General features: G+C 40.0%; 1 protein-coding gene across 1 annotated transcript in view; it reads right to left on the bottom strand.

The window, feature by feature from the left end:
• Positions 1-20,430, bottom strand: part of cdh13 (cadherin 13, H-cadherin (heart)) — a gene marked incomplete at both ends in the record, with an annotated part of 310,410 nt that overhangs the window by 50,783 nt on the left and 239,197 nt on the right. Inside the window, 1 exon segment of the mRNA XM_083893789.1 lies at positions 11,312-11,452. Within this exon segment, the coding sequence (XP_083749915.1) occupies positions 11,312-11,452 (141 nt within the window).

Genomic DNA, 20,430 nt, shown 5'->3' with positions numbered 1-20,430 from the left:
TTCTGATTCTGTACTCATTAATGTATTATTTTAAGCACCCACTTGATTTGCAATGTCATGTTCAAATCAGGATCTACACATTTTTACATTACATTTTAGTTTTTGACTCTACAGTATGGTATTCTCAATGAAATGCTATTTGTCACTTCACTGGACAAATTGTTATGTTGTAAAGACAGAGCCAGTGTCAGAGTTTGCACACTCTTGTCTCATTTAAAAGAAATACGTCCAGGGCCCTGTGGTTGCTGCTGACTGTGTGAACAAAGCCTATAATGAGGGCAGTAAGTTTTCGCCACTATGATACTGTATGTGTATATAAATATATATATATTTTAATGAGAAACAACTAAAACAAGCTGTGGGCTCTGAGGATCTTTGTCTTACAGTGGGGGTGATACCTAAATATAAAGAATAATGAGAACAGCTGCGAATTCTCCACAGAAATGTAAGAAAAGGTTCATGGCATAATATAAAGTGGCTACATTAGGGTTATTTTCCTGTAGTTAAAGTCATCACATTTTAGTTTGGGGCAACACACCACCCTTGTCCTTATAGGAGAACCCTTTTTGGCTCCAGGTAGAACCTTTATAAAAAGGTTATTTTGGAGGGTTCCACCAAGAACCCTTTTTAAAACCCCTTATTCAGGAAAGTGGTTTTAAAGGGTTCTTTGGATCTAAATGGTTCTTACTGGAACCATTAGTGTTATCAAGAACCATTTGCTTCTGAAAAAGCCTTTCTTCGGGAAAGGGTTTTTCAGAAGCAAATGGTTCTTGATAACAATGGTTCCAGCTAGAACCTCAGCCCTTGTAGAAGGACCCTTTAGGAACCCTTATTTCTAAGAGTGTAGGGACAGTCTTTGGGTCTGATATACCTTGACAGCCATCGCCCAGATTCTGATAGAATCCCACACACGTCTTCAAGTCCTTTTGTGTTCATTTCTGACTTGTTTTTCCATGTAATTTCATTGAAATGCCATGCTGTGCTACGTGAGTGATTGCTTTTATTATCCCTCAATTGTTTCATCTCATCAATATATTCAATACCTGCAAAACTAAAGACAATCCCTGGCAGTATTTGTTGAGTTTATAACAACAAATTGACGCCTACGCACCCATATGGTTGACAAATGTGCTATCTCACATCAAAGCATATATTTCTGTAGTCACTTAAGCATTTAGCTTAAAGCACAACGTACAGTATAACGGGCATAAGAGAAAGAAAACAGCTGGTAATGGTGAGAAAACTGACTGTAGCACAGCAAAATAGCTCTTTCTCATAAGCTAAGATAGTAGAGCAGTCAAATGGAACTAATCTATCTCACAGAAACACACATAAGGCATTAAGCGTATAATCGGCAGAATGAGATGTTTGGGAAACAGTTGCCGAAAACCCGCCATCGCGAGCAGACATTTGCTAAAACGTCTCGATCTTTACCTCAGCTGTTTTTTACTGCACAACCTCACTGTCCTCATCTCACACAGATGGAGGGAGAGTGCAGCCTGGGATTCTGGCAAACAGAGTTGGGAAGCTTTGGAGGAATATAAACATCTGTCGGAGTAACGCTGAATGTGTTCTGGCTCATTGACACTTCTATGGAAATGGCCTCTTATTTCTTATACTACCTTTTAATTTGTCCTTCTTTGCCAGCTGGCATTGTTTGCCTGATACAACCCACTAACCCAGACCTCTTTGTTCTCTTGTGTGCAGGGTTATGGCCTTACTTTACATAGATTAAAAACCTTGGGGATAAAAAAAAAAAGATGGAAATTAGTTAAGTACAATGATATTTCAAGTATTTTCAAACTCGGGCCTTGCATTATTTTGTGTCTAAATGATTAATGGGAAAAGGATGCTTCAACCCAATATTGAGTGGAACTACTTTTACTTGAATAACGGATCTCCAGAATTAATTTCATCCCTGAAACATCTACCAATGACACAATTCAACTTACTATTCATAGACATGTGGATCAGCAGCGTGAAATATTATTAATGGGGTCTCAGTCACTTCAGATACAGCAATACAGCAATACGGCAGCACTTCTATGTTCACTTTCATCAAGAAATTATATTAAATGTATGAATTATGTAGAGGATCCAGGGATCAGCACTAAAAATACGACCATTAACTATTAATAGCAAGTCTAGAAGTGGTTGTTTTGAGTGTAAAAGTTGAGAGTTGTTTGCAGTAAAATGTTAAATTTGACTGAATTTGAAAAGGCTTCTCACTCTCTCACCATTTGGACATCTCCAGTTGATTGTTACCCTAACGTTAACCTCACCAAAATCTAACCAAATCTTAGCCCTTATCTTATCCTGTTCCTCAGAAATGACTTTCAACTACTGGTCCTGACAAGGGCAGCTTTTATGCCAAGAGAATCGATAGATTGAGATGCCATGTTATTGTACTACTATATGTCTGTTATTATGTGCTATGAATACAGAACATTTTCTCTCACAGAGACCACATTGAGCCACCACCACTATTTTGCCTCCATGTATACGTTCAATACATCACAGCAGGGCCATTCAAACGTTATCCGCAGGTTTGTTGTTCTACCTTCACGCCCACAGTGGTGGCGTTGGTGGTCACAGAGCCGCGCTGACGTGTAAAAGGCAGCACGACGGGACAAATGCCAGTGTTGTTGTGTTACATTTCTGTTTCCCGGACATTGAATGTGTCGAAGAAAAAAAACATCGCCAAGCAAAGGTGGGATAATGTGCCGTCTGGCATTATAGCAAAACCTATGCAAAACCAATTTTTAGTTCCGCACATCAGAGAGTTCACTGAGTTCCACTATGGTCTGTGTTATATAGTATAATATATAAGCAAATATCGTCATCCTATTGCAGACTCCACACACGTGCTTCCCAAAAAAACTGTGATTGTGTGGATTATGTGCATGCCCATTGCTTGTTCCAGGTAGAACTACAGAAATACAGGAATGGAGTTGGATCAGGCTTATGAAGAAGGGTTAAAATGCATCACTGTATATTAGCATGCATAATATTTCTTGCAACGTGTTGGAACGTCCCCAGAGGTTTGTTAGAAAGCAAACAACATAAATAGTGTCACACTCAAAGGCAAACACACACGCAGATCTAATTCATAACATCTAATGTAAAGCCTATAAGTCTTGAAGCTCTGAAAAAGATGGCAACGCGCTCGACTTTTGTGCCTCTTTGTAATAAATTGCAGAGGTAAACGTCACAGAGGTAAGAGTCGAATTTAGAAAAGAAATCCCCCCTGAGTTGAACATGAATCGTACAAATTCAAGGAGGCACTTGTCTTTTCTTTATCTACTTTCAAAAGCGGCTTAATTCTCTGCAGAATGAGGAGTAGACAGACAAAAATCTGTACAAAAAAAAATCTGTCATTGTTCCAGCATGACACTGGAATGAAACCAAACGTGCATGTGATCACTCATCTTCCCACATAATCCTGTAAAAGTGACTGGGAAGTAGCTGCTCTGTGGAAACCCCCCACCTTCCTGTTTCCATACTGTAATCCTTCATACAGTAAGTGTGGCTGGAGAGTTAATGAGCTTACCTGTGTCTTTATTAAATATCAACAGCTTCTGTCCCCGGCTCTTTCCAAATATAGGTTTCTGATGAATCTGCCATTTAGAAAAGCCGCTTTTCTACCTTTTGTGGAACATGGCAGGCTTCATATTTGTCAGCGCAATAGAGCTGCGGGGGAAAGAAATCTTCAAGGGGATGCGAGCACAGCGACGGCGTGCTTCAAAAGCACCGACAGCCATTCAAGTGTTACATCGGTTATCATCCTTTTCCCTCTTCATTGGCCAGAGATTGCTTCTTCCTTCATGAGCTTTGTAAGTGTCTGACAACCGACAGTACACACCTTCTTTCTGTCACAGTTCAGCAATACTTTCCCCGAGGAAAATATCAAGTCAATATCCACGATTCATGTCAAAACTGTGCATCTACAGGCACACAAACACACAGTGCTAAGCCAGGTCTCAAATAGCCCTTTAGAAGACGGAATTTCAAATGTGCAAGTTGGCATCCAAAAGAAAACGGAAAAACAAACCTTGTCTAGTCGGATTACACATTATTAAGCTAGTGTTCTACCTGCTAAATCCCCTTGATTGTGTTCCTTTAGTTGTGTTTAGTCAGATTTTGTGCAAAAGAGGCCTTATGAACGCTATCAGAACAAAATGCCTCCTGACTGAACTACAACTTGATGTGGTTGGTGCAAAAATAATTGAGAAATAGAGTTCACAGATTGGTCTAACTCATTCTGACTTTTTTGGTTGTAAACTTTAGTGTTACCTTTAAAAAAAATGACAGCAGGATTAATTAAAGCCTTGAAGAACAGTGACCTTTTCTTGTTCCAGATTATGTTATTTCAGGGCCTGTGTTGATATGGGCCTTTTGTTCTCAGCAGATTTTGCTTGTTATATGAGGGGAAGGGCACAGGTGTTACTACCACTAACATTAACAATGTGCTCTATATTGTCCCAATAAGCCATGACAGTGTGACAGAGAGTCTGCATGGAATTTACACACTCTAAATGGAAGTGCTACATCACTCTTGCCATTATTTACACCTCTGCTCATCCTACTGTGACTTTCTTTCTTTTTATCTCAGCCGTTGACTGGTGTCTTTTGGCATCTCACACCCAACAAAATGGTCCATCGCTGCAACCAAGTGCTCTTACACACGATATCTCTGATGTTATTTGTAGAGGATAATTACTATATTTTAATTTCCCCCACTCTCTCTGACTAAAACGGGTGAAACTTGGCTGCCCTACGTAGTGATACAGGCCAGAAAATAGTGCCAAATTGATAGCGTGATCCGACATACTAATGCATCCACATGACTCCTGGGACCTGGGTCATACAACTTAAAGATCCCATATTATGCAAAATCAACTTTTTAATCATTTGAATACTTATATTTGGGACTCTGGAAGCCCTACCAGTCGCCAAAGTGAAAAAACCGGAAGTCCACGAAAAGTTCTATTCTTTGCTCCACAGTGCAGCACAGAGTTCTACACAAACTTCCAGCCTCAGAGGATTTATCTGTCCAGTGGATACATGTGTTATATGACAGCAATGTGCCTGCTAGAGTCGGCAAATGATGGCTTTTCCAAATACTAACTGCTGTTAGCTCCGAGTAGCCTCTGTGGAGTTTATATGGGACCTTTAATGTTCAAATATCCAAACTATCCCTTTAAGTAATGGCTGCATGATCGACTTGTGACGAGGTAAGAGAATAAGAGCCCAATTTTGGTGTGTTTTCCTACCTCCTATGTGTGCAACTGCTATGATGTCACAAATGACGCCAACTGCATCAATATGATTCGATGATCACATGTCACAAATGAAGGATAAAATATAATTAATATGAATTAAATAAAGCCCAAAATGCATGCAAAAGCATGTCTGACCTTTTTATAAATAATCACATCAAATAAAAGGCTGATCAATCTAACAGGTTTAATGGATATTGATGAAAGCTTGATACTGCAATAAATGCACATAAAGCATTAATACCATAATCATAATTATGCTATGATACTATATCAGGTAATTGAAAATCGTCAGGCAGCTCCTTCAACAAAGTAAAACCATGAAAAGCCAGCTCTTTACAGCAGGCCATCTGTGATTCTGTGTGTAAACAAAAGGCAGCTGGCCTTGTGATTTCTCAGAACACAGAACTTTTTCTGCACACACTTAATGGATAATATGACTTTATTGACATTTGTTCTTGCTGCTTCTTCAGTCTTTACGGAAGCAACTGGGGTGACAATGTCCTTGACAGCAATTTACCAAATTACTAAATTGAAAATAATGAAATATTAAACAAAAACAGACAATCAACATCCAACTTAATACCTGTCTAACCAAATGAACAGTGCACAAATCCTTTCCAATCCATTTCCTTTTTTTTTTTTTTTTTTTTGGTGACAGAGATTTTGGCCCGGGTAAGCGCTGTGTTTGTGTATCTCAGAGCTGGTGAAGCAATCACGCAAGGCCTGGATTATTCTGTGACACGCGTTAACCATCCCTGAATAACCATCCCTGAAGACCCCGACTGACAGGACTCTGCTGCCCGGTGCCCGGTGCCACATTCGGCACTAACGTCTTTATCAGTGGGACAGATGGACATATTTTCCTGCTCATCACAGAGGAGAGAAAAAGAGAGAGAGATGCAGACAGAAAGAAAGACAGAGAAAGTGAAAGAAGAGACTGGGGGGAGACTCTGGAGTTTGAGTGACAGAAGTGATAAAGTCCATCATAGCCTTGTTATGAGGAGCAGGCAGAAATAGCTGCTGTCAGACATTGCGTGGAATTAGCACAGCGAGAGAGAGAGATGAGATGAGACGAGAAGAGAAGAGCGAAGTGCCGGGTAAGAGACCGGAGGTGGGATGAGGACAGTGGTGGGCGAGGAAGAATGGAATAACCGAGCGGGGCCAGATACGTGAATGCACAAAAGGTGTTAATTTTGGAGAGCAGATAAGTGCATGTCGGTGTCTTTTTCAGTGGGTAAAATGTGAGGAAGATGTTACATAATTCAACCAGTGCACAAAACCACACACCAGCCATAATATGACTATCTTAGAGGAGCATCTGAATCGTCACACCTTATTTCCCTTGTGTCCTGCATGAATGTCATATTCTACAGTATAGCCTCAATATCATGACTCGACAGAAGAGCATGTTTAGCAAAAGTGGACATGGTCTTCTGGGGTTGCTCTGTGACGCAATCAGGGAGTTTGAGTATATATTGAGCAGGGCGACTCCACTGGTGGCAAAAATAACTTCCTTTGAATGGAAGTCTTTGTGGAAATGACTTCTCACTTGATTTATATGTCAATAAATATTGTCCTGAGGAGTTAATTTTCTTAATCACTAGTTACAAATAGCATAACAGCAAGTGACAGCGAGTATTAGAGTCTTAAAAGAGTTCAGGTTCTTATGGGTGATGTCATGGATGGTCACACTTAGCAGGAGCTTTTTTTTTACTGCACTACCGTTCAAAAGTTTGGGGTCACTTAGAAATGTCCTTATTTTTGAAGGAAAAGCACTTTTTTTTCAATGAATACAACACTAAATGAATCAGAAATAAACTCTATACATTGTTAATGTGGTAAACGACGATTCTAGCTGCAAACGTCTGGTTTTTATTGGAATACATAGGTGTATAGAGGCCCATTTCCAGTGTTCCAATGGTACATTGTGTTTGCTAATGGTGTTAGAAGGCTCTTGGATGATTAGGAAACCCTTGAAAACCCTTGAGCATTATGTTAGCACAGCTGTGCCGGTTCTTTGACAAAAGCGAATTTAATATTTTGAATACAAATCATTGTTTCTAATCTTGTCAATGTATTTTCTATTCATTTTGCAACTCAAAGTGTGACTTTTAACGTAAAACACAAACAAATTGTATTGGTGACCCCACACTTTTGAACGGTAGTGTATTTTAAAATAAGGGATGGATGGATGAATTTATAAAAAAAAAGACTATGTTCCAAAGTAAAACTCTCTTGTTTATTATAATAATAATGAAACGGGAGCCTGTGACACTGTGTGGGATAAGAAAACTGTCCCATTTTTAGCTATCGCCGTGCCCATTACGACTGTGATGAATTTGGTAGCTGAACTGTGAAATGTAACCAATACGTTTAATGGGTCTATTTATCGTATAGCCTCAGCACAACCTTCACATCCAGCCGCAAGACATTTACCGGGTGCTTCAGACGATATAGAAACTGTCCTCACATCAGCACGTTGGACAATGACTCACCCGGTGTATTTTTGTCCTTGACCTTGAGGAGGGAAAGTAAATGTCCATATTTCACGGGGAGAAGGAGCTCGCGTTATACTTGGGCTGTCAGCCGCTGAGTGGGCTAACGCTGATTGACTGATTCCCTGATATGCAAAAAGCATCGTGTCGGGCGACAGCTGCTTTTTCGTCTGCGAGAATATGCAGTCGGTTAGTTTGCGAAAGTAATGAGGCAATTTTACTTCAGTAACTTTATCTTATTGACTCAATTTGGGAAAGTAGAGGTGTTACATATATTAAATTATGAAACAGCATGATATGTGATTACAGGTGTTTTTTTTTTCCTCTCCTCCCACTCTCTGGATATGCTGAGGAGCTGAGCTGTTATTTACTGAGAGTATATGTTTTCTTGTTTTGTAATTTCCTTGATACCGAGTGAAACTTTGAAAAGTCCACATGCAAACAGACGATGAGAGGGAAAAGAATACTCCCTGCTGTCAGATCTGAAGATCCAGGCAGGAGTCGAGTGGGGTTATGAGTAACTCTATGCATATCAGCACTGCAGCACGTCTGCAGGAAAAAAAACAAGACGATGAGCCCTACATGGGCTTTATGTTTGCTGAATTCAAACTAAATTTCAACTCCAGCTACACTGACTTTAATGAAAAACAACAGGAATAAACACAACAGTAACAAAGTTGCCTTTATTTTCTTCTTTTTGACTGCCTGTGTTAGACTTTCTTCTTCTCTTTTCATCTTTCTATCTCTCTTTCTCTGTTTGTGTCTTCACAGGCAGGAGGAAGCACTTTTAAAGTCTAGTAAGGTCTGCTGGATTTGGTCGAGTAAGACAAGTCACGATTCTCTATAGAAGAAGTTCTACTGGAAGACAAGAACATTTAATGGAATAAGTTATAAGGGGAAAGCTGCAACTGACACACACACATGCGCACACACAGAGAGCTCGCACACACTCTAAGACACACTCACAATATGATGGCGGTCATCTGAGGGGCCACATATGATTCATTGGCGGCGAGGAGGGCGAGAGGAGGGCGAGAGGATTTATACAGGAAACTTACACCGCCTTCAAACGCTTGTTTTTTAAAAGCTCCATTTCTTCATGTCGTTAAACGGAAGCTCTTCCCAGTTGAGAAATGAGAACATTAAGTGGCGACGTGGACATAGTGCACTGTGCGCTGGCCCTGATGCCGAGCCCTCTGAGCTGTGACATTTCACATCTGTGCTGTGCTACTTACAAGGTCCCCCGACACTGCAATGTATCATGGGAGGGCTTTAGGCGGGGTTGGGTTGGTGGGGGGAAAAAAAAAAACGTGATGTGTCTCTAAATCTGACAACAGCTGTGGGCATTTCCATTTAAAAAAAAAACAAAAAAACGCACAACTCAATGTTAGAATAGCACCTTAAGGTGCAGGGAGAGTCTCTTCTTTTCTGCAGAACATCATTTTACAGAGATGAGAAGGAGGGATGAAGAAGGGCAAGGAAAACAAACACGGAAATAATAATTTTTTGACAAATTCATCGTGAAGTGTCATAAACAGATTCACTGTGCGCTGTTTCCAGTGTTTTTTTACACATACATTTTTATTCTACGGTGTGACTGGCAGGCACCGGTTTAGCTGGTTGGTGCCTGAGGCAGTGCTGACTAAACAAACCATCACTGAACCTCATCGTGTCTACTCCCACTCCTACTCATAGACTTCCCTTATCTTGCTTCTGCACCCATAGCACCCAGTCACACTGACTCAGTTCAATGCAATTTTTTTTTTAATGATGTGTTCTTCATGTATTCTCTTTGCACATGCACTGTGAACTGAACTTAACCTTTCAGAGTCAAGGACATTAACTTTTTAAAGGTTTTTGCAAAAGAAAACTAAAGATCAAATGGTGGTGGGTATGTCCTTGAGTTGGTGAACATTGTGTATGTGCATGAAATGCTCAGACGGGGGAATGTTGGAGGTGACTTTTCTCCAGAAGAAGGTATGTTATGTGACTGTGAAGTAAAACTGAACACCATTACTTGGGAATACATTTAAGAACATTGCCAAACAGCATTTTCCACAATGTTTGGACATTTTATTAACCAAAAACTATGCTTTGTCCATTTTGCACTGGCATAATGTTACAATGAAATAATCTCTCATATCCGATGCCTTGATACTTCCAATTCCGAAAATAAACCATCACAGTAGCGTCTTACCAACCTGTGACTCCGACCATCAGCTTGTAAAGCTATCAGTCACCGATTAATGCTGATCACGTCGACTTGTGCTGATCTTTCAACCAGTGTTAGGCCGTATAACCTTTACTGCGCAGGTGTTCCATATTAAAAACATTCTGACAGCCCAAAGGGCGCCATCCTTCTCTTTTATGTCGGGCTTTAAATTTGTGTCGTCACTGATAGAAGCTTAGTGCGGATTCAGAGAACGTCAGAGAGGAGGAAGAAGAAGTTGAATTAATTAGTGAAGGGGAAAACTAACTCGGAGCAGCAGATCAGTGGGTCTGGGGCAGACTGGGTAATTATTGTGATGTGAATTGACAGGACAGGGTGTTCTGAGAACGAAAGTTAATGAACAAAAATAAAAGCAGAGATGTTGCTACGGGCGTGTTTCCACCGTATTTGTTTGCGTGTACAAAAATAACTGTTCCATTTTTCAGAGCAGTTGGGTATGCCATAGTAATGGTACGCTACGGGTGGAGCTAGACCAACGACAGTCAGCTGATTGGGCGACAGAAAACGCCACTCCCTTGCGACCGATGGCCTCAATCTATTCTCAAACTAATTTTAACACAACTTTGCCGCTGGATGTCCAACATTGTTGTCTGTTGTCACGCGACCATTACGGTGGTATTTATCGCCGACCTTATCATCTTCTAACATAATTATGTCTTAACCATAAATCAACGGTCGATTTGTTCGGCGTGTTCGAAGTTATCAGTGATGACGTCATCGAAGAGGAAACTCCTCAAAATCACTGCCTTCAGAAATCTCTCCGCTGTCAAAGTCCTCCATGTTTGAGCGAAGTTATTTCAAAACAATGTCACGAGGAACCCTTATAGCCCCCGAAAATTGACGTATCCGGCGTCTATGGTAGAATAAAACGCGCAGTTGCTCTCCCGGCGTCAATGGTAGAAATGCTGCAATGCTTTCCCGGTGTCAATGGGTTAATATTGTCATTTAAATTCTGCTGCCAAGGACAAGACATTGTTCTAAATCTAAAATAATCATCAAACTTGAAAGCCACAATGTTGCACCCTCTGTCACACTAGAGTTTACCGAGAACCCAAACTTACTATTGAGAAGAATCTGCTCCTCTGAAGTCCTCAACCCTCAAAAATATGTACTGAATACACTGGAAAGGGCTTTCACCTGAGTGTATGATGCATTTCTGTTTCCTTTTAACCAACCATGACCTCTGCCCTTCCTGAAGGGGTACATAAACACACAGTGTCTGCAGAAGCCTTGTGTAGGTTACACTGGGCTACCAAATGAAAATAAACAAGAACATAACACGCAAAAAGTGGGCTTTTTCTCACCAGCGGATGCGTGAACTCGGGCGCGTGGTCGTTCTTGTCTGTGATGGTAATGGTCGCGGTGGCTGTTCCTGTTAGGCCCACTTCACTTCCTGCCATGTCTTTTGCCACGATCTCTAACTCGTACGTCGTGGTCGGCAGCGTCTGGGGAAGAAAAAGTATGAGAAGAAAAACATTGTAAAGCCTGAAGAGGAAAATACATCACGGTGGAGAAAGGACAAGATAGCACCATTAACAGTGGGCTATGGGAGAACAAAGTGAGTACAACTTTAAGACCCACGCAAAGTTGCAGACTTTATCCTTGGTGATTTTCCAAGAATATCACAGAATAGATTTGGGGTGGGACTCGTGGAACATATCATTAGATAAATGATTTCGGCTTAAGTGATTAAATTAATCCACTCGACAAAAAAAGCCAATACTTATCGCTATGTTCTGCACGACTGTACAACCCTTTAGCAAAGCCTGAAAGCCTTAATAACACTTGGGTAGAAGCTTGAACCCATTTGGCGACATGAGGCTGAGGAAAAAAATCATTATACTGTACATTTACACTCTCACATTAGCAGAGTGTTAATAGCTCCAATGAATGCTCCCCACATCTCTAGGGAAAGGTCAGGAATTCACATTTTGAAATTTGTGTGTGTAAGAATAGGCAGTATGGGTAAAAAAAAAAAGAGAAAGAAGGCAGGAAAAAGAGTCCCTACAGCTATGCAGTATGTGATCAAAGCACACTATGGGAGGTTTACGCTCATCCATTTTAAAGATTCCCAAGAGCTCAGAGCTGCGGTTTTCACACATCATCCGCAATCCTTTGGGGCATTGAAGATCAAGGTTTCTGGGCTCTGTCTGAAAAAAGTGCTGGAAAAATATTTTTCCTCAACATAATCTTTGTGAAATCATCTGATCATTCAGAGAGTCTTCCAAATGTGCTCATTTTTAGAATATCCACGCTCCGTATTTTTAGTGCTTGATTCAATACGGGAGATAAAAAGACTTGGGAATAATAATAAAAACCTAAAAATGAAACCATGTTCCTTCACGCATGCAACACACAAATTGAATCTAATGAATCCACAATTGTATGTGAGTCGTGTGTGTGTGTGTAATCTTCTCTTGATTATAGCTGCAGTGCAAACCTCCAAATTAGAGACGTGATCCATTTAGTGTCCGGTAAACTAACATTTGGATAAATAAAGTTTAAACGTGCAGTGAGAGGTGGCATTTGCAATGATCATTTGTTGTAATAATTCATGCCTAATAGCAACGTTGACTCAGGTATATAAATAACAGGGGGTGGGGGGGGGGGCTGGTAAAGCCAACATTTATTTATCAGCTGCAGTGTTTTCTCCCAGTTGGGGGTGTTAACTGTCACATGCTTAATAAACTTCATCCATCTGTCTCACTGAAAACGCTGCCGGGGGCTCTGCCTCCCTCTCTCTCCTGCATTGTAGATTCACCTCTGAGTACATGTACATGTACATGTAAACTCGTGGTCTTATCGACTCTAGTTGCAAAATACACAGGAGGGAGATCATGCGCGCACAGTAACACACGCTGCATGTTGCAATGTGAATAATAAAAAGTAAATGAATCAATCACCCAGTCATTTTAAGGTCACAAAGAGAAAAGCAAGCTTTCCATTGGGATCCTGTTTAACACACAAGCTAAAATGCCTGTGAGGGGGTATTTATGTGCCAGATGACCACTAATAATAATAATTATGATGATACCACTGCACGTTAGCTTAGTTTTATAGTTTTGCACTATGCAGGTTTCTAATGTGTCTGCATTTCGTGTCATTTTCACAGCAGTGCATCGTTCCATTTAAAGATGTAGCACAACATTTAAATAGAAACACACGTCTCTTACATTCAAACCATCGTCAATTAACACAATGTAGTTAGGGCTGACACATGCCGACAACAGTGTGTAACATAACATCTCCACATGACTCTTGAGGTGCGTGACACCTCTTTGCTCGGCCTATTTTACACCCCTTGTATTTTTTTAATAAACGTTGGCGGTAATGGTGTTACTTCGAGAGCTCAGTGTGTTCTCAGGTGGTACTCGGTATGAAAAGTTTGAGAAAAACACCACGGCAGAACAAGAGTTTTGAAAACACCAGGGAGCAAGTGGATTGTATTGACTTGCTTGCTTCATGCTTCGCTAAGAGAACACAGAGCAAATCCGCTGCTGCTGTTCCCGGCACCACGCAGCTCCGAAAAGCAGAAAGACCAATAGTAAATGAAAAAACAACAACAGTATAAATCATATATTGTTTGTGATTCCATGTTCATTTTTCCATTCATATTAAAGCTCACACAATGACACAAAAACTCATTCATAATGGCTCAGAACATTCATCCTTTTTTTGCTTTAGCACACTGATGTGAACCTTAATCCGGGCAGGTGTGCTTGTATAATTCTCTCTGCCTCTTCATTGTTGATAATACTGTTTACAGACAATGACTGATGATCCAGTGCCACCTCATGCTGCCCACAGTTCCTGTGGGAGTTGTGTAACTGTCTGTGTGTGTGTGTGTGTGTGTGTGTGTGTGTGTGTGTGTGTGTGTGTGTGTGTGTGTGTGTGTGTGTGTGTGTTATTTGCTTTCCCATTTTCATGATAGATGAAACTCTAATTAATTTCATCTGAGGCGGGGAAAGGGAAATCAAACAATCAATAATCAGACGCCCTGAGGACTGTTTTAATTATCACATCAGGTGGAAGTTACGGTGAGGCGACATTGAGGTCGGGACCAAAACAATATAGAGCATGTCAAGTCAAGACCATTTTGATAGAAGTACTGCACAAACAAACAATAAATATGTACTAAGGTAAACAATAGCATATCAAAAGACGGTAATAATCAGTCTTGTATAATGTACCTAAAAGGGATACTTGAGTAAAAGTATCTCACCAGAAAATGACTTTGGTAGAAGTTGAAGTCACATTTTACAATATTACTTAAGTAAAAGTCTTAAAGTATACAACATGTATTGTACTTAAGTAACAAAATTCATTATCTGATATGAAATGTACTTAAGTTTTGGAAGTAAAAGTGGTGTGGTGAGTTGTCTTTCTACTGGAAGGTTGTGGGTTCAATTCCTGGCCCTGCTAGTATGTGTCCTTGAGCAAGACACTTAACCCTCTATACCGTTTTCAACTCTTCTTCTTTTGATTTTACTTGGTAGTAACGAGTAACAAAGATAATTAGAGGAAATGTAGTGAAGTAAATGTTGCTCGAAAAAAATAGAAATAACAAAAGTTATTGTTAAGTTAAACATTACAACACTTGTTCTATTAAATGTATAACAATAAGTCATTTTAAAATCAGCTTTACCTTATGAAGCTGCACAAATAAAATCACTCAAACTAGAATTTAATTAAAACCAACAAGCAATTTCAACGTTTATTTACAGGAGACTTTATGGGCTACATTGCTATTGCTACTTCCTGCTGTAAACTCCTGCCATTCAAGCAGCTGCTTCGGTGGAGGTTGTGGAAAGAGAGAGACAATAAACAGGTGTTTCTATCAATAGTTTGTCACACACAGTGGCTGTCGGTGGTGTCCCTCACCGCACGCTCCTGCTCCACCCAACACCGAGCACACAGATGGTGCTCCACGGACCTGTGAGTTTTATTAAACCCATGCAACACAATCACACATGAACGCCTGCACACACACATGCACTCACACGCCCCGTAACACAGACGTGTACTCTTGGCCTTCAAGCTGGAGAAGAGCACGGCTCTGGGATAGCCGCAGTCCCACCGCTGCCTAAACACGCCGTCAGTTGCCAGAGAAGCGTATAGCCTCCTCTGGTGACTGACAACGTCTTAATGAGTATTTCCTGAGTCTCAACTCAATTATAAACTCCCCGGCAATACCTGGCCAAGAAAAGCTGTTCGCCATTCACTCACTGGGCTAGAGTTACAGCAAGAGAGACTTCTTCCCCGCAGGTGTCAGAAAACTTCTGCTGGCAAAGTGTTAATTGAGTTACTCCTCTCCATCAGCCGCTTCATTTTTCAGCTCCAAGTTAATTTGGACGGGAACTGAACTTCATGAGCAGCAACGGAAAAAGAAGTCACTCTCTGTACGTTCACGGAGTTAGTCCACAAATCAAAATAATGTCTACGTGTTTATAATAAGCATTATTATAAACAGTATTATAATACTACACATGATTTAGCTTGTTAGCGCTTCGTTTAAGGCAATACAGAGGTGTTGTTTGTGGCAATAAACAAGAGCAAATGACAAATTTGGCCGAATGATGATATTGGACGGAAAGCTAAGGAACTACAATATATTTAAAATGTACACACACACACACATATATATCTATAGATATATCTATAGATATCTATATCTATAGATATAGATATATAGTGTTTAATGTGTTAAGTAAACTGAATCACATCTTGAAACCCAAATTTGAGCCCGCTCACTTGGCTTCTTTCTTCTTTCCTCTCATTATATCGTAAATAACTATATATGACATCTTAATCAATCAATAAATAAACATGCTGAAAATTAAACAAAAATAATAATTATATTTTAACATTAAAAATATAATTTTGATTTATATAATGGTGTTTTAACCATGACAGAAACTTAAAAAAAATAAAATGATTTTGATAATTTACCAATATTTTTAATTTAGGGCAGCTGTGGCTAATACATGAAGCACTGAATTTATAAATTAATATTCAGATCAAATTTCAGGACAAACATCTCACTCAAAATATTCAGTGTCATCTTATCATCTAACTTCAATGGCGAGCAAGCCAGTTCCATATTTACAGTATTTAAAAATGCAGCGAGTCATTTTCAAGCCACTCAAAACTAAATTCACACATTGCTAATTAGGCTCATCAGCTCTGCACACAAGTCTATCCGTGTTTCTCAGTATAGCGGTGTTAAGATCTTGTGTTGCCGGGAAACATCACCCCCTCCCCCTCCCGTCACACACCGCCCCGCCCCCATGCTGCCGCACACAGGAAGTGAGTTGTTTTGTGTCGAGACAGACGGAGAAAACAGCAATAGTTTGCACAAGTAAAACTAAACGGCTGCAAAGCTGAAAACACAAACAATTCTAATTATATTTCTCAAACAATAGAGTATCAGTATACTGCCTTTGTAAACACACAGTTAAGGTCTGATAGTATTGCTTGACAGAGGTAGAATAGTAAAACGTTTTGCTCTGCAGCTTTAAGTCAAAGCCTTGTGATTTGCACCATGAGAGCAGCTGACTGTCACAGTGAGAGGAAATCGCTGTATCCACTTGAAGAGTCCGTTCTGATCTGCTCTGATTTCCTTCCAATCCGTGGGATAATTGTCTTTGTAAAACCTAAGTTGGAGAAGAAAACTCGGGAGACACATGTGGTTTTACTTCCCGATTGTGTTTGCGAAAGTGAACAAAGAGCTAATGAAGTCCAGTGTGTGGCGCGATATGGACTGGCCCCCTTGTTTTTAGAGATATCTGATCTGAGAATGACATTTCAGGCCGTCACTTTCCGCCTTGAAAAGGATTTCATCAAAGCCCCCTCGGGTATAAGGGCTGATCCCTGGCACAAAGCGGGCGGAGAGAGAGTAAAAAAAAAAAGAAAGGATGTGAGCGAGAGCAGAATGGAGAGGGGGTGAGTGAGGGAAAAGGAAGGGAACAGACCGAGAGAGAGAGAAAGCGAGCGGCATGACATCTGAGACACCACATTAACTCTCTCAATAGGTGTGATATTATAATCAAATTGGCAGACGGATCTTTGTTCTCCTCTGGCCCTGCACTAGTTCTTGGCTGCAGCACCAGCCCACTTGCTTTTGTATCGGCCTTTTCAAATGCTTAGAGAAATAATGACGGACATAAAAAGGGTTTCAAAAAAAGAAAAAGTCCAGCTCCAGTTATATGAAAACTCACTCATGACAGAATTTTCCTGAGTGCCGCAATATCTCTCTCACATTTATGCTCTCATCTGACTCATTCGTCGGAAACTCAGACATTTTCTTTCTCCCACAATCTCATGTCATGAAAGCTAAACCTAACATATTAGTTTCTGGGTTCTTCTTTTGGCTAATGTAAGTACACGGCAGAAAAATTGTTTTTTTGGGGGATATTTTAATGGAGAAATGTCACAAATTACAACTTTGTGATATTCTTTTCTTATCAGGCGTTTCCTTATGTTTTGGTCTGAACTGAAACAAAGAGAGCGTTTGCAAGTCCATCACAGGGCCACATATAGAGACAAACAAACATTCACTCTCACACCTAGGATCAATGTAGAGTGTCCAATTTACCTAATTCCCATATTGCATGTTTTTGGACTCACACAGACACAGGGAGAACATCTGCGAAATTTCCATGCAGAAAGGACATGTTTATTTATGCGCTATCTGGTATCTAGAGGGGGCATAAATGTGTACGAACGAAACAAACCCGGGTCTTCTTGCTGCAAAGGCAAGAATGCTAACCACTACACCAAACATGTGGCCTTAAAGGAGACATATTGTAACCTATTTCTACAAGTGAACCTAGATCCCTGGTGTCCTAATGAACATGTCTGTGACATGCTTTGGTCAAAATACCTTAAGGATGAAGCACCACAGCAGTTCAATCACCCTGCCAAAATAGCCCTGTTCAGAACGCTGTGTTTTGAGTGCCTGTCTGTTTAAATGCAAACGAGACACAGGAAACTATGTCAGCGTCACAGAGGCTCTGGCAGCAAGTCGCAAGTCAACATCGCGTGTTTTATCTCCTGTACTTAGACTGAGTGAGTCATCTTTTTTCACACTTTGTCTACACATAGGGCCTCCAGAATCCCAAATATAAGTTTTATGATGATTAGATATTTTCCTTTGGTGTCCTTTAACATAACTTTCCTTTTGCAAAAAAAGTAAAGCACAATAGTGAAGTAGAAAAATTCAACTGCAAGTCCAAGGTGTTAATCTGGGTTCACTCGTACGATCGATGTCACTATAGAGAACTCTGTGGTGCACAAACAGGCACATATGTAAATATGTGTATTAATAGTAGCTGCAAAATCTGATTAACAATGCGTGTATGAGTTGTTGCGTTGTCACTGAATTAAATGCGAAATGTGACTTTCTTTTTACCAATAATTACCAGGCCCACTCACAAACAAACCTCACAGGTCAGTCGCGGCCTCCCGTGCTCCTCCACCTCGAAAAACACACGATTAATCACTTTGAAAATAGTTAATTACAGTGGAAAAGCAGACATGCAAGGCCCTTATCTGGGCTGCGGCAAAACCTACGCAAGCAATCTGCTCCTTTCATCATCCTCTTAGGCATAGTTAGCATATATCCAGAGGACAGAGCAGAGCAGGAGAGAGATTTGGGGGGGGGCTATGGGGGCAGAAAGCGGCGCAACACATTTGTAGCATTTTTCTGTACAATTCAACTCAACAAAAAGGTTTTGATAACCGCTGCACTGTGCTGAATCAAAACATCTCAGCAGATTGCGGTACGATTAGAATTTATTGAGTAAAAGAACTGCATTCACTTCAGAGTGCATACCAAGGCCAAACCTAAACATAATGTCTTAGTCTGTATCAACACAAACACCAAAAGGATGCGTTGCTATAATTGATAGTCAAAGAAAACACAATTTATTCTTTTATTCTGCAACCACTCTAAAAGTAATCAGGCTTCTTCGGAGACCCATGTCACACAGTTCCACCGAGTTATATGTGAACCGGTTTAAAAGCCTTTGCGTGATAAAGCTAAGAAATAAATTAAGTTAGTAGCCAAAACTTTCACGCAATCAACCTTCTGTGTAGTGCAATTGTAGTGCAATTTAAAGTTGCATGGGAAATTAAGGACAATAAATGAATTATCATTATATTAGTGTTACATGTGTTATAAGCAGGAAGAGCATGATGCACAAGGTTGTGAATTGCCAAAAGATCCTGTTCTCAGCTGATATTATTAGAAAAATCCAATCATTTCCTCTGAGCCACATGCAGTGTTTTATTAACACACTGTTGTTTTTTGTTGTCTTTTTTTTTAAGCAGACATAAGTGACATAAGTGTTTAAAGGTGCCATATGTAAGAATGTGGCCAAAAAAAACGGTTACTACACTCAAATTCAAAACACCGAGGTCTTTTAGGATTTCATTTTCCCCGCCATTTTAGATCAGACGTACCTGGCAACCTGTGGTTGCTCGTCAGCTGAGACTCTACTGACTGCAATGATAGTAGAGGGCGGTAGGTGGCGCCACATGCCAAAACATGATTACAAAACATAAACATGCAAATGTGTTTGTGTGAAGATGTGAACATTTTGTCTGTACTGTTGTTGTTGGTGAGTTCAGTTTGTTATATGAACATTATTCCTGAATCTCAGTGACATATTAGGAGGATTTTATGGCCAGTTGCTTTAAATTTATTACACAATGCACCTTTAAGTGATTATTTAACATTTCTTTTCTATTATAAGCGGTTTAGAAATAAGTCCTGTCCCACCAACAACTGCATTTTCAGTTCAATATCAAGTAATATAATCAATAAAAGTATTCCTTCTTTCAGATTTTCCTTTACAATAAACATATTAGCATGCACATTTTATGATTTACTTGACATCTCATATGTCAGAATCCACATGCTGAGTATTGTTTTAATGCACAGATTTCATCTTCCTCAAACTTTGTTTCCTGATTGTTTGTGAGAGGCTTCTACACAACAACACCAACAACTTATTAGCAATTTGTGTTGTGTTTTCCTCTATGAAATCTACTGTGCTTGATGTTTTTGCATTGTTATGTATTATGAAATTGTACTGCTGCATCTAGCAGACTATTATATCAACTAACCCCTGATGCTACTGTTCAGACTTTCATTATTTATGACGCCGTCGCCGAAAGTTGAGTTGAATGCACTTACGACTAATTCAAAGTCACCTCAATATATTATGTTAACTCAACAACATTTCAGCGTTTGTTACCATAACAGCTGTATCTCACACAACGACATTGACTGAGAAGTTTTGACAAAGCAAATTGTTTTCCATAAAAAAAAGCAACTGCAACCCTTGATTTAATATGTAAATGGGACGAGATCCAAAACATGACATTTACAACTTTTTACAAAAGTGCAATTTCCAATATT

Source organism: Microchirus variegatus (assembly GCF_963457635.1).
Source record: "Microchirus variegatus genome assembly, chromosome: 8".
In the NCBI taxonomy this organism is placed as follows: domain Eukaryota; kingdom Metazoa; phylum Chordata; class Actinopteri; order Pleuronectiformes; family Soleidae; genus Microchirus; species Microchirus variegatus.
This window is presented reverse-complemented; position numbering and strand designations above follow the sequence as displayed.